We start from the raw sequence: 15,760 nt of genomic DNA on the forward strand, positions 1-15,760 counted from the left end.
AGAAGGTGTGACTCAAAGAGTAATGCCATGAAGTAATAGAAACCATCTGTTTCTCTGTCCTCTCTCTCTATATTTTAACTGCTCTCCCTTTGATGTTGCTCTCAATCTCTCAATTCTCTTGTCTCTCTATTTGTCTCTCTTTCTCTGGCTCTCGCGCCATCTATCTATCTCTGTTGTATAATTGTAGTCGTGGTTGCGGAGGTTTGGCTACCTGTCTCAAGCCAGCAGACAGATGTCAACCATGCAGTCCTCTCAAATCCTGTCCAATGCCGTCAGTGACATGCAGCGCTTCTATGGCCTAGAGGTCACTGGAGAGATGGACCCTGCCACACTGAAGTATGGATGCCACTGGCAGCCTCAGTTATACTGTACAGACTGATAGAAACTAAATTGACAATGATGTCAAGATAATGTAATAATGTAAGGTCATGGTTACATTATAGAGCTATTCTGAGACAGAGAAAAGTTGCACCTCCTGGTCTAGCACTGTGGAACCACCCTCTAGCCTTAAATGAACAATGTATCTGATCCTATATACAGTGCCTTGCGAAAGTATTCGGCCCCCTTGAACTTTTCGACCTTTTGCCACATTTCAGGCTTCAAACATAAAGATATAAAACTGTAATTTTTTGTGAAGAATCAACAACAAGTGGGACACAATTATGAAGTGGAACGAAATTTATTGGATATTTCAAACTTTTTTAACAAATAAAAAACGGAAAAATTGGTGGTTATCTGGGCTCTATTCAATTGTGTTTTTCACTCCCCTTTTAGGGCCATGTTAAGGCCTCGCTGTGGAGTCCCAGACAAATCTGTTGAGCAGGCTGAGAATGGTGTGAGGCGGAAACGCTACGCTCTCACTGGCCAGAAGTGGGACAAGAACCTTCTGACTTACAGGTGTGTGGTAGGCCTATGTATGCTGGGGGATTCTAAGAAAACCATGTTGGTAATCTCAAACAGATTTTCCCCTGACTGGCGTGCAAAGTGTCAGTATAAACAACACTGCAAAGAGATCTGAATTCCCATATGTGTATAGACCACTGACAACATATGTCATTTGTAATGACCCTCTGTATATACACTACCGGTGAAAAATATTTTATATTTGAGATTCTTCAAAGTAGCCATCCTTTGCCTTGATGACAGCTTTGCACACTCTTGGCATTCTCTCAACCAGCTTTACCTGGATTGCCTTTCCAAGGAGTTCCCACATATGCTGAGCACATGTTGGCTGCTTTTCCTTCACTCTGCGGTCCGACTCATCCCAAACCATCTCAATTTGGTTGAGGTCGGGGGATTGTGGAGGCCAGGTCATGTGATTCAGCACTCCATCACTCTCCTTCTTGGTAAAATAGCCCTTACACAGCCTGGAGGTGTGTTGGGTCATTATCCTGTTGAAAAACAAATTAGAGTCCCACTAAGCCCAAACCAGATAGGATGGCGTATCGCTGCAGAATGCTGTGGTAGCCATTCTTGTTAAGTGTGCCTTGAATTCTAAATAAATCACAGACAGTCTCACCTCCAAAGCACCCCCACACCATAACACCTCCTCCTCCATGCTTTACGGTGGAAAATACACATGCGAAGATCATCCATTCACCCACACCGCGTCTCACAAAGACACGGCTGTTGGAACCAAAAATCTCCTATTTGGACTCCAAACCAAAGGACAAATTTCCACTGGTCTAATGTCCATTGCTCGTGTTTCTTCTTATTATTGGTGACCTTTAGTAGTGGTTTCTTTGCAGCAATTCAACCATGAATAACTGATTAACACAGTCTCCTCTGAATAGTTGATGTTGAGATGAGTCTTTTACTTGAACTCTGAAGCATTTATTTGGGCAGCAATTTCTGAGGCTGGTAACTCTAATGAATTTATCCTCTGCAGCAGAGGTAACTCTGGGTCTTCCATTCCTGTGGCGGTCCTCATGATAGCCAGTTTCATCATAGCGCTTGATGCTTTTTGCAACTGCACTTGAAGAAACTTTCAATGTTCTTGAAATTTTCCATATTGACTGAGCTATTGACCTATTTTCCGTATTTACTGACAGCATTGATGGACTGTCATTTCTCTTTGCTTATTTGAGCTGTTCTTGCCATAATATGGACTTGGTCGTTTACCAAATAGGGCTATCTTCTGTATCCCCCCTACCGTGTCACAACACAACTGATTGGCTCAAATGCATTAAGAAGGAAAGAAATTCCACAAATAAACTTTTAAGAAGGCACACCTGTTAATTGAAATGCATTCCAGGTGACTACCTCATGAAGCTGGTTGAGAGAATGCCAAGAGTGTGCAAAGCTGTCAAGGCTATTTGAAGAATCTCAAATTTAAAATATATTTTGATTTGTTTAACACTTTTTTGGTTACTACATGATTCCATATGTGTTATTTCATAGTTTTGATGTCTTTACTATTATTCTACAATGAAAATAGTAAAGAAAATGGTAAAGAAAATAGTAAAAATAAAGAAAAACCCTTGAATTAGTAGGTGTTCTAAAACTTTTGACTGGTAGTGTATGTGCTAAGAATATTTTGTCCAATACTCAACCCCCTCTCCCAGCATTATGAACACCACCCCAAAGGTTGGTAAGGTTCGGACACTGGAGGCCATCCGCAGAGCTTTCGAGGTGTGGGAGCGCGTGACTCCACTGAGCTTTGAAGAGATTGCTTTCCAAGACATCACCAACAACAGCCAGGACGCGCTAGATATCATGCTGTTGTTTGCCTCTGGTTTCCATGGAGACATGTCTCTGTTTGAGGGCGAGGGGGGGTCTCTGGCTCATGCCTACTACCCAGGGTCCGGGATGGGCGGAGACACGCACTTTGACGCAGATGAACCCTGGACCCTTGACAACCACGATCCATCAGGTTAGATAGACATTTTGTTCCGTTTGCCCCAATTTCCCCCTCAATCACTATTACTGCTACTATTTCCTTGTTCAAAATGAATATCCTATTGATATCTTTTGATATTCATTTTCTTTCTCCTCTTCCTATCTTTTTCTCTCCCTCTCTCCCATTTCTCTCCCTCCAGGCATTGACCTCTTCCTGGTTGCGGTGCATGAGCTGGGCCATGCTCTGGGTCTGGGGCACTCTGATAACCCCAATGCCATCATGGCTCCCTTTTACCAGTACATGGACACAAAGATCTTCTCACTCCCAGAGGATGATAGGAATGGAATACAGATGATATATGGTGAGGAGCCTGCCCTCAGGCACCCACAGCCATCACACACACACACACACGGATAAACATGCACACACATGCATACACTACCGTTCAAAAGTTTGGGGATACTTAGAAATGTCCTTATTTTTGACAGAAATGCACATTTTTGGTCCATTTAAAATAACATCAAATTGATCAAAAATACAGTGTAGACATTGTTAGTGTTGTAAATGAGTATTGTAGCTGGAAATGGCAGATTTTTGATGGAATATCTACATAGGCGTACAGAGGCCCGTTATCAGCAACCATCACTCCTGTGCTCCAATGGCACGTCGTGTTAGCTAATCCAAGTTTATCATTTTAAATGGCTTATTGATCATTAGAAAACCCTTTTGCAATTATGTTAGCACATTTGAAAACTGTTTTCCTGATTAAAGAAGCAATAAAACTGGCCTTCTTTAGACTAGTTGAGTATCTGGAGCATCAGCATTTGTGGGTTCGACTACAGGCTCAAAATGTCCAGAAACAAAGAACTTTCTTCTGAAAGTCATCAGTCTATTCTTGTTCTGAGAAATGAAGGCTGTTCCATGTGAGAAATTGCCAAGAAACTGAAGATCTTGTACAATGCTCCCGTCACAGAACAGTGCAAACTGGCTCTAACCAGAATAGAAAGAGGAGTGGGAGGCCCCGGTGCACAACTGAGAACGAGGGCAAGTACATTATAGTGTCTAGTTTGAGAAACAGACGCCTCACAAGTCCTCAACTGGCAGCTTCATTAAATAGTACCCGCAAAACACCAGTATCAACGTCAGCAGTGAAGAGGCGACTCCGGGATGCTGGCCTTCTAGGCAGAGTTCCTCTGTCCAGTGTCTGTGTTCTTTTGCCCATCTTAATCTTTTGTTTTTATTGGCCCGTCTGAGATATGGCTTTTTCTTTGCCACTCTGCCTAGAAGGCTCTTCATTGTTGATGTTGAGACAGGTGTTTTGCGGGTACTACTTAATGAAGCTGCCAGTTGAGGACTTGTGAGGCGTCTGTTTCTCAAACTAGACACTCTAATGTACTTGTTTTCTTGCTCATTTGTGCCCTGGGGCCTCCCACTCGTCTTTCTATTCTGGTTAGGGCCAGTTTACGCTGTTCTGTGAAGGGAGTAGTACACAGTGTTGTACGAGATCTTCAGTTTCTTGGCATTTTCTCGCATGGAATAGCCTTCATTTCTCAGAACAAGAATAGACTGACGAGTTTCAGAAGAAAGTTATTTGTTTCTGGCCATCAAGGACATTTCTAAGTGACCCCAAACTTTTGAACGTTAGTGTACATGCATAGTAGAACCTCTTTAATTGACGTCTTCCCTCACAGGGTCATTCCATACATGCCTTTACAATGATCATACTCTCTCCGTGACTGAATAGATGTCATTGAGCCTTTGTGTGTCGTACAACTAGTGAATCTTTGTATGTGCACTGCCAACACACTGATGACAGTATTTAGTGATCATTATCACAGTTCACACTCATAGTTAAAGGTTGTAAGTCTTGTGTAAGTGTACTGTATGTCTGTTTTTCTCATGTTTCAAGTCGTATTAGTCGTATGTACAGGATACACAGTCCAACGAAATGCTTACTTGCAGGTTCCTTCTCGACAATGCAACAACAATAAGAAATTATAAAAGATAACATATGTTATATGTAAATGGCTCAGTAGCACCTTCTCTTGTCAGGGTTCTTTCTTTCTTTCTCACTCACTCACTCACTCACTCACTCACTCACTCACTCACTCACACCCCCCCCCCCCCCCCCCCCCCCCCTCCTAACAAGAGAAGGCGCTATTCTACTGAGCCGTTTACTTTATGTTATCTTTTATAATTTCTTATTGTTGTTGCATGGTCGAGAAGGTACCTGCAAGTAAGCGTTCGTTGGACTGTGTATCCTGTACATACGACTAATACAACTTGAAACATGAGAGGGGTGGGGGCAGAGAAAACATGTAGGGATATATGTGAGGTTCATTGTCAAACCCATAGCATTTATGTCGTCATCATCTTGGATTGTGCAGGATCTCCAGACAATGCTCCCACTCAGGACCCACCCGCCACCGCTGATGATGACACCGCCCCAAACCAAGATCCCACCACCACTGCTCCTCCAGACCTAGACTCCACCACCACTGCTCCTCCAGACCGAGACCCCACCACCACTGCTCCTCCAGACCTAGACTCCACCACCACTGCTCCTCCAGACCGAGACCCCACCACCACTGCTCCTCCAGACCTAGACTCCACCACCACTGCTCCTCCAGACCTAGACTCCACCACCACTGCTCCTCCAGACCGAGACCCCACCACCACTGCTCCTCCAGACCTAGACTCCACCACCACTGCTCCTCCAGACCTAGACTCCACCACCACTGCTCCTCTAGACCGAGACCCCACCACCACCCCTGACAGTCCCCTTGAGACAGACCCCCTCAGCCCTACCTATACACCAGACCAACCAGAACCAGATCCCACCTACGTACATCCCCTCCCTCCGATACCCGACCCAGACCGCACCATCCCCTGGCCTGATCCAGTGCCGGTGACCCCCTACATCAGGAGGGATGAGCCTCGTCGCCCCCCAAAGCAGCCAGACCACACTGCCCCCAACATCTGTGATGGGGACTTTGATACGGTCACCATGCTGCGAGGGGAAATGTTTGTCTTCAAGGTGAGAAGCAGGGCTAGTCTAAGAATACACTGTTTTGTATAGTTGTATTACTTCATACTCCATTCTAATCTCCCATTAGAGGATGATGTTGGTGATTATGTTCTGATGGTATCTTCTGTCCTCGCCAGGGTCGCTGGTTCTGGAGAGTTAGAAGGAACCGTGTCCTGGACAACTACCCAATGCCCATCTCGGTCTTCTGGGTTGGACTACCTGATGATATAGACTCTGGTTATGAACGGCATGATGGAAAATTTGTCTTTTTCAAAGGTCTGTATTTTATTTTATTCTCATATATTACGGCTATTTTATGTGTAATAGTTTAAATCCAATGGGTGCTGTTGTGTCTTTTCTATGCTGGATTAAGTGATATGACATGCTATTTTATAAAGTCATTTCTCTGTAATTAATATTACCTGATTAAACTAATCATGTTAATGTAATTAACTAGAAAGTTGGGGCACCACGGAAGAATGTTTATAGAGCCGTTGTCTTCCAAATAAACTCTTAAAGACCTGGTCGTCTTTTATATCAATAGCAGTCAATTATTAATCCTCACCTTATTCAGTCTCATCTGAACATCGTAAAATTCTTGGCTATCTTCACAAACCCTGGATAACAAGTTGAATCAGCAATACAAATGTTGGTTTAATTATTTATTTACCAAATAACTAAATAATCACACAGAATTACATATACACAGGCTGGATCATACATTGATTACTAATTATGTCATACAAGAAAATGTCCCTAGCGGACGGAACCGATATTACGGCTGGTTACACAAAGAAAGGGGGTTGGGTTTGAATAAAAGCACGGGAAGACTGAGGAACAAAAGGATTGGGTCTCTATCGGACCTTATTAAGCTATGCTATCGTAAATGCAGCGTCTTATGCGTTCTAAATAACCGGCCATTTGGAAAAGGAAAATGCAAGAAATATTTACTGAGCTCCACTTCGATAGATTGGTCGTAGATGGAAGGCTGGGTTGCCCAGCAGAGATCTGTCTTGTCCTTTGAAGAATGTCTTGTGGTTGAACGGATACGTTGTAGTACCCTGTCTTTACGTTTAAAGCTGCTGCTGCTAACTCGACATCTAGGATGTATCACTTCTTTAATGAATAAGAGTTCAAAGTTCATACCAAGTTGCCATACTATAAGCTCATGCTATTTTCTGGCTGGAAAAGTCAAAATTCATCCTTCCAGCGAGTTGATCGTCACCTCTACATTGAAATTAGCCCTTTTAAACGTATGGACAGAAGTCCTAACTTTATCGGCAACACCATGTTAATTTCGTTAGGTTGTAGTCATTCAACCATTCGCAACAAAAGCTCACGCTGAGGTTGGCTTAGTTCTGTAGTTGATATTAGCCCTTTTAAACTCATGGACAGCAGTCCTCACGTCATCGGGAACACAATGTTAATTTTCGTCAATGGGCTTTTGTCGTGGTGGAGAGAAGGGCGTGTTTCATAGTTCACTTCGGTAGGGCCACTGAGGGAGCATAGTTCACTTATGAAAACAATTCTCTCATTTAGAAGCTAAAATTACGTTTAATATTTTCACAAATAGTTTCATATTTAAACATTTAAATTGCACAACAATTCCATGTGAACTAGAATGTGTAGACTTTCCAAGATACAGTTTGTCATCCTATCATCAGTAATAATGTCTCAGATGACAACTGATCTGACATATTCTTTAAGTATCAACGGATATTTTCAACTGGTTGGATTACCGAAATATGGTTCCGTTCCCCAACCTTTTGATGTTACCAGAATCTCTATGTTAACAAAGGGCTTTCTAAGAGTCCAATCTGTAGAGTAGAGAGCGAAAAGGGAGAAAGGTATTGATGGGGGTCATAAACCTCACCAACAGGGCAATGCATACACTCCATAACACAGTGACCAAGATACCATCCTTCTCCGCTGCATCCCTCATCTTTAAAACTAGTGTCAATCCCCTCTTTATCAGGTACTCTCACCCCAAACTTTAACGGCTGATTTTTCACCTACTGTATAACTGGTTGAGTTTTAAATAATCAAAACAGCTCTGTCCCTTTAACACGTCTGTATCCACTGTTAAAAACAACTCTTCTGGCCAAATTATGTCTCTACATAAACACTCTGAAATGTGGAAGTCGATATTTGGGGTGGGGGAGAAATGAGGCTCATGGGGCACAGCTAGCAGCAGTAGAAAGCAGCTGGTAGGCCTGCTAGCCCTGGCTTGGATGGATTGCATCAGCCACTGCTCCAGATGCTGACTGCTAAGGTTTAACTTTGAGCAGAGAATAACACTTGGAGGGCATAAAGTAGAGCAGGGGTACAGGCTACACCATTTATGTGTCCTGACACTTTTGACTTTTCTGTGTGTTCTCACGTGAAGAAGAGCCAATAGTTACAGTGAGGGAAAAAAGTATTTGATCACCTGCTGATTTTGTAAGTTTGCCCATTGCCAAAGAAATTATCATTCTATAATTTTAATGGTAGGTTTATTTGAACAGTGAAAGTCAGAATAACAACAAAAAAATCCAGAAAAACGCATGTCAAAAATGTTATAAATTGATTTGCATTTTAATGAGGGAAATAAGTATTTGACCCCTCTGCAAAACATGACTTAGTACTTGCTGGTAAAACCCTTGTTGGCAATCACAGAGGTCAGACGTTTCTTGTAGTTGGCCACCAGGTTTGCACACATCTCAGGAGGGATCTCCTCTTTGCAAATCTTCTCCAAGTCATTAAGGTTTCAAGGCTGACGTTTGGCAACTCGAACCTTCAGCTCCCTCCACAGATTTTCTATGGGATTAAGGTCTGGAGACTGGCTAGGCCACTCCAGGACTTAATGTGCTTCTTCTTGAGCCACTCCTTTGTCGCCTTGGCCATGTGTTTTGGGTCAATGTCATGCTGGAATACCCATCCATGACCCATTTTCAATGCCCTGGCTGAGGGAAGGAGGTTCTCACCCAAAATTTGACGTTACATGGCCCCGTCCATCGTCCCTTTGATGTGGTGAAGTTGTCCTGTCCCCTTAGCAGAAAAACACCCCCAAAGCATAATGTTTCCACCTCCATGTTTGACGGTGGCGATGGTGTTCTTGGGGTTATAGGCAGCATTCCTCCTCCTCCAAACACGGCGAGTTGAGTTGATGCCAAAGAGCTCCGTTTTGGTCTCATCTGACCACAACACTTTCACCAGTTGTCCTCTGAATCATTCAGATGTTCATTGGCAAACTTCAGACGGGCATGTATATGTGCTTTCTTGAGCAGAGGGACATTGCGGGCGCTGCAGGATTTCAGTCCTTCACGGCGTAGTGTGTTATCAATTGTTTTCTTGGTGACTATGGTCCCAGCTGCCTTGATCATTGACAAGATCCTCCCGTGTAGTTCTGGGCTGATTCCTCACTGTTCTCATGATCATTGCAACTCCACGAGGTGAGATCTTGCATGGAGCCCCAGGCCGAGGGAGATTGACAGTTATTTTGTGTTTCTTCCATTTGCGAATAATCGCACCAACTGTTATCACCTTCTCACCAAGCTGCTTGGCGATGGTCTTGTAGCCCATTCCAGCTTTGTGTAGGTCTTTAATCTTGTCCCTGACATCCTCTGAGAGCTCTTTGGTCTTGGCCATGGTGGAGAGTTTGGAATCTGATTGATTGATTGCTTCTGTGGACAGGTGTCTTTTATACAGGTAACAAACTGAGGTTAGGAGCACTCCCTTTAAGAGTGTGCTCCTAATCTCAGCTCGTTACCTGTATAAAAGACACCTGGGAGACAGAAATCTTTCTGATTTGAGAGGGGGTCAAATACTTATTTCCCTTATTAAAATGCAAATCAATTTCTAACATTTTTGACATGTGTTTTTCTGGATTTTTTTGTTGTTATTCTGTCTCTCACCGTTCAAATAAACCTACCATTAAAATTATAGACTGACCATTTCTTTGTCAGTGGGCAAACGTACAAAATCAGCAGGGGATCAAATACTTTTTCCCCTCACTGTACATCAATGGGTCAGTAGAATGTTTAAAGCAGTTACAATGTTGTTTGCAGTGGTTTTACAAGTGTATTTTTTTGGCTCTGTTAGTGGATACTTTTTTGTTTAATGTGATATAGTGATAAATCAAACAAGATACATTTTATTTACCCTACCATAGCTCATCAGTCAGTCAGTTGAGATCAGTTATCTTTTTAAATCTGAAATGTTATTGATAAATATCATTCATCTAGTCAAGGGAAAACAGATTTAGCCCTGAGTGTTGAAAGACCGAGAACTGAAGAAAAAGGAGTTTCTTGTGAGAGTCATCAGTCCTTTGTACCACACGGTTTCATGATCCGTCTTGTCATCGTTCTCTCCTGCAGATACTGGCGTTTTAATGAAGAGTCCCGCACCGGTGACAGAGACTACCCGAAACCTGTCTCCAGGTGGGGCAAGGTCCCATCCTCTCCTAAAGGAGCCTTCCTCAGCGATGATGGCGGTGAGTGAGTTGTTATAGGGGATAATGGCTGTAAAAAATGGAGGGAGGCAATACATACTGAGCTGAGAGGGGAAAGGGTTTGGACACATGGAATGCCTTGCAAAGGTTGTCTAATGCAGACATGTCATAATTCCTCCTCTCCCACCAAAGTCCCACCCCAGCTAATGCTTTTCAAAGCTGTTTCCTATAGTGAAAAACAACTATGATGGTCAAACGTCTTCCAGATAAGTAGTTTCATCAAAAGGGATAGGTACTTGTGAAGGATAATTAAAAATAGTCTCTAGTCCAAGTGAAGGCTTCTCCTTCACAGTACTGTAACTATTACTAATTGTGAACAGGACTAGCAAAGCTCTGCAATGACAGTATCCTGTGAAATGTGATTAACTTGTCAAGAGTTGGAGCAGAAGATGCATACCCAATGAAGGTTAACAGACTGACTGCAGACTAATGACTCACTCTTGAAAAAACAAACAAATAGCATTTCCACAGTAAATTCCCTTGGTGCTTTTCAACATTTGCATTAACAATATTTGTCTTCCCTACCCAGCTTACACATATCTCTACAAGGGCTCCAAGTACTGGAGGTTTGATAACCAGAAGATGAAGGACGACCCAGACTACCCCAGATCCATCCTTAAAGACTTTATGGGCTGTGATGGAGTCCCGGGCGTGGACCCAGATACAGATGACACAGTTACAGGCCGCAAGTGGCCAACAGTGGACCAGCCAAAACCACAACCACCAGTTGGCTCAGACCCGGATGAGGTGGACAGCGAGACCAATAAGGATTACACCAACGATGTCGATTATGAACCTGATGCGAAGGACAAAGAGGTGGATGTGGTGGTGAGGATGGCTGAGAACGAGGCCAAGGTTATGACCCTGATCATGGTGACCGTGCCCCTGGTCCTGGTGCTGTTCATCCTACTATTGATCTATGCTATTATCAACACCCTGCAGAAGAAAGAGGCGCCCAGACTTTTGGTCCACTGTAAACGATCCCTGCAGGAGTGGGTTTGATCTACTCCAGAAATGGATTCACACACTCGCAAACACATACACACACACACACACCATACATAGGCACATTCTGTTTGAACACATATATATACACACAGACATTACATAAAAATACAAGCACACAGTTTCCCAATCTTTCCTCCATGGTGCTTTACCCAATCTTGATTTTAGCCTGTTTACAACAGATAATATGCACTTTTAACGCCCGTGTTTAGATTTGTTTTGTTAGTTGCGGTTGTAGTTTTAAGCGTGTTTAGCTAAAGATTTCCGTGAATGTCCTTATAAAACAGAGTGGTGGTACGTGAATGTCCTTATAAAACAGAGTGGTGGTGCGTGAATGTCCTTATAAAACAGAGTGGTGGTGCGTGAATGTCCTTATAAAACAGAGTGGTGGTGCGTAAATGTCCTTATAAAACAGAGTGGTGGTGCGTGAATGTCCTTATAAAACAGAGTGGTGGTGCGTGAATGTCCTTATAAAACAGAGTGGTGGTGCGTAAATGTCCTTATAAAACAGAGTGGTGGTGCGTAAATGTCCTTATAAAACAGAGTGGTGGTGCGTAAATGTCCTTATAAAACAGAGTGGTGGTGCGTAAATGTCCTTATAAAACAGAGTGGTGGTGCGTAAATGTCCTTATAAAACAGAGTGGTGGTGCGTGAATGTCCTTATAAAACAGAGTGGTGGTGCGTGAATGTCCTTATAAAACAGAGTGGTGGTGCGTAAATGTCCTTATAAAACAGAGTGGTGGTGCGTGAATGTCCTTATAAAACAGAGTGGTGGTGTGTGAATGTCCTTATAAAACAGAGTGGTGGTGTGTGAATGTCCTTGTAAAACAGAGTGGTGATGCGTGAATGTCCTTGTAAAACAGAGTGGTGGTGCGTAAATGTCCTTATAAAACAGAGTGGTGGTGCGTGAATGTCTAACAGTTGTGTGTGCTGTAAACACAAGACCATCTCCCACTGTGTCTTTCCTCTAGTCTACACCCTCGACCACAACAGCCCAGACTTTATTCACAAAGGTGACAATTTAGATAGACTCCCTCGGGCGAGATTAAATGCAGGGGTTATTATTATATACATCGTGCACATATTTAGAAAGGCTTAAAGCCTGCTAGAACAGAGCTGGGTCTGGGTTACATTTCCCAGATGTTGCTGATTTAGTTGTTTTGGGTGCAGATCCAGGCAGTGGTTAGGAGCCCTGCCAGCATTTCCTTTGCCCGAGTTAGAGTTCTCTTCTCTTAGGGGGGAGGGAAGGAGGAAAGGAGGTGGGACGAAGGGGAGGGAGGGAGGTGGCACGAAGGGAAGGGTCGGAGCTCCATTGGCATTGTGCTTCATGAACTAGATTAACGAGCCCCACTCCTATTTTTTCAAACTTTCTTCTGGAGCGGTTTGGCTGGAGATATCTTCCTGTGGGACTCCCCTTCTCCCATGCTGCCATGTTTCACTGTAGACATACTCCATCTGCAGTCTCTATTTATCTGGGAGTCTGCCCTCCACTGTCTGCCTAGGAGAGGCTTTAATGCTAATCTGTGATGATATGTCACATGGGTTTGTGATGAGAACAGTTGGTATTTATTTTGAACTTAACCATAAGTCATGTCCCATAAATCTTCTTGTCGTTTAAAGAAATGGAAATGCCCCTCTTTGCACCCTCCCTTTGTTACCAACTCTTTGTGTGCCAACTTCTCTTATTCAAAGGCCAAATACTTTTTATACAACACCCAGAGTGCAATTGTTGTATTGTGCAATTGACAGATGAAGACCAATAGTTAAAGGTTTTTCCTCAGCAAAGCCACTATGCACATGTAAACAACAATGGTCGTATATACTTCAGGTTTGTGGTCAATTTTGTATCACCCGTGTTCTGTCATTTATTGTTTGTGTTTCGTATTGGTTGGTTGTTAGAGGAAGGAGTACTTAAAATTGTAGTTGTACAAAATGGTTTTATTCCACTTTTTTTAATTGTACATTTGTATTGTGCTCTCTGTCCATTAGCAGAGTTAAATGACACATGCAGGACATGCTCTGTAAAGCCTTTACACAAATGTATCAAATGTAAAAAGATTTCACAATAAAACATGAATTAAGGCAAACCAGTCTTTGCATGCAATATTGGGTGAAAATGCTATTAGGAGTAGGCAGACTATAGTGCATTCAATATATATACACACAGTTGAAGTCAGAAGTTTACATACAGTTAGTTTGGAGTCATTAAAACTCGTTTTTCAACAACTCCACAAATTTCTTGTTAACAAACTATAGTTTTGGCAAGTCGGTTAGGACATCTACTTTGTGCATGACACAAGTAATTTTTCCAAAAATTGTTTACAGACAGATTATTTCACTTATAATTCACTGTATCACAATTCCATTGGGTCAAAAGTTTACATACACAAAGTTGACTGTCCCTTTTTAACAGCTTGGAAAATTCCAGAAAATGATGTCATGGCTTTTGAAGCTTCTGATAGGCTAATTGACATCATTTCAGTCAATTGGAGGTGTACCTGTGGATGTAATTCAAGGCCTACCTTCAAACTCAGTGCTTCTTTGCTTGACAACATGGGAAAATCAAAAGAAATCTGCCAAGTCCTCAGAAAAAAAATTGTAGACCTCCACAAGTCTGGTTCATCCTTGGGAGCAATTTACAAACGCCTGAAGGTACCACGTTCATCTGTACAAACAGTAGTACGCAAGTATAAACACCATGGGACCACGCAGCCATCATACCGCTCAGGAAGGAGATGCGTTCTGTCTCATAGAGATGAACGTACTTTGGTGCAAAAAGTGCAAATCAATCCCAGAACAAGAGTAAAGGACCTTGTCAAGATGCTGGAGGAAACAGGTACAAAAGCATCTATATCCACAGTAAAACGAGTCCAATATCGACGTAACCTGAAAGGCCGCTCAGCCAGGAAGAAGCCACTGCTCCAAAACCGCCATGTCGTGTCTTTGGCATCATTAAACTGAAGACTGTTATTTTATCAAATCAATTCTCTGTAATTATTACTACTTGATTGACCTCTCTTGGGTAGGGGGCAGTATTTTGACGTCCGGATGAAAAGCGTGCCCAAAGTAAACTGCCTATTACTCAGGCCCAGAAGCTAAGATATGCATATAATTGGTCGATTTGGATAGAAACCACTCTAAAGTTTCTAAAACTGTTAAAATTATGTCTGTGAGTATAACAGAACTGATATGGCAGGCGAAACCCCGAGGACAAACCATTCCCCATACACAGGGGATCCAAAAAGGCAACAGTACAGGCAGGGAATATTCAAAAAGCATCGTTAGTTTTTGCCTGCCTCACTATCATACACAGGAGGATTAAATTACGGGAAAACCAGCGCTCCGAATAGAAGTGTGTCACAAAACAAACAATACCTCACAATGATGGGGTGCAAAGAACTGAACTAAATTGTGTGTGATAATGACATACAGGTGTGTAAACAGGTAATCAGAATTCAGGTGATTGGGATCTGGAGAGTGAGCTGCGTTCACGGGATCTACATGTTTGAGAGTGTGAATTGGAAACAGACGTTACAGAATCTAATATTATCAGTGAGTGTTGCAGTCAGTATTATTTTTCTCTGAATTACTTCTCTATGCTACTGTGACATTCTGTCACATGCGTCGTTGTAGGGAGTGGACCAAAATGCAGCAGGTATGTTGATCATCTTCTTTAATTTATTAAAGAAAAAACACTTAAACAAAACAAACGACGAAAACAGTCCCGTAAGGTGCACAGACTATACAGGAAACAACCACCCACAAAACACAAGAGAAAACTAACCCAACTAAATATGGCCTCCAATTAGAGGTAATGACAACCAGCTGTCTCTAATTGGAGGTCCTACCAAAACCAACAGACATAGAAAAGCTAGATAGAAACATAGAAATAGAAAAACTAGAACATAGCCCAAAACCCCCCGAAACACACAAACCAAACACCCCCTGCCATGCCCTGACCAAACTACAGTAACAAATAACCCCTTTTACTGGTCAGGACGTGACAGTTCCCCCCCAAAGGTGCAGACCCCGAATGCACCTAAACACTAAAACCCCACAAAAATAACCCCAAACTTAAAGGGAGGGAAGGGAGGGTGGCCACCGTCAACTACGGCTCCCGTGCTACACCCCCCCCCCCCCAATCCTCCCACTACAGAGGTGGCTCTGGCTCCGGGCTTAGTCCCCATTCCAACCTACCCACCCCCGTTGAAGGCTCATGGCTGTAGACCACTGCTGAAGGCTCATGGCTGTAGACCCCTGCTGGAGACCTCGGGCTGAGGTGCGTTGCTGGAGACCTCGGGCTGAGGTGCGTCGCTGGAGACCTCGGGCTGTGGTGCGTCGCTGGAGACCTCGGGCTGTGGTGCGTCGCTGGAGACTCAGCGCTGAGGTGCGTCGCTGG

At 43.1% G+C, this 15,760-nt stretch overlaps 1 protein-coding gene across 1 annotated transcript; it reads left to right on the plus strand.

Moving 5' to 3' along the window:
* Window positions 1-32: 32 nt before the first annotated feature.
* LOC106561446 (matrix metalloproteinase-15-like) lies at window positions 33-13,448 on the plus strand. The gene is made up of 8 exons (XM_045688752.2): window positions 33-336; window positions 775-897; window positions 2,565-2,872; window positions 3,039-3,200; window positions 5,227-5,876; window positions 6,005-6,147; window positions 10,223-10,338; window positions 10,886-13,448. The coding sequence occupies exons 1-8, from the start codon at window positions 233-235 to the stop codon at window positions 11,356-11,358; spliced, it is 2,079 nt and encodes a 692-aa protein (XP_045544708.2). The 5' UTR covers window positions 33-232; the 3' UTR covers window positions 11,359-13,448.
* Window positions 13,449-15,760: the final 2,312 nt, after the last annotated feature.

The sequence above is a fragment of the Salmo salar genome, chromosome 10 (genome assembly GCF_965601325.2).
Source record: "Salmo salar chromosome 10, fSalSal1, whole genome shotgun sequence".
Classification (NCBI taxonomy): Eukaryota; Metazoa; Chordata; class Actinopteri; order Salmoniformes; family Salmonidae; genus Salmo; species Salmo salar.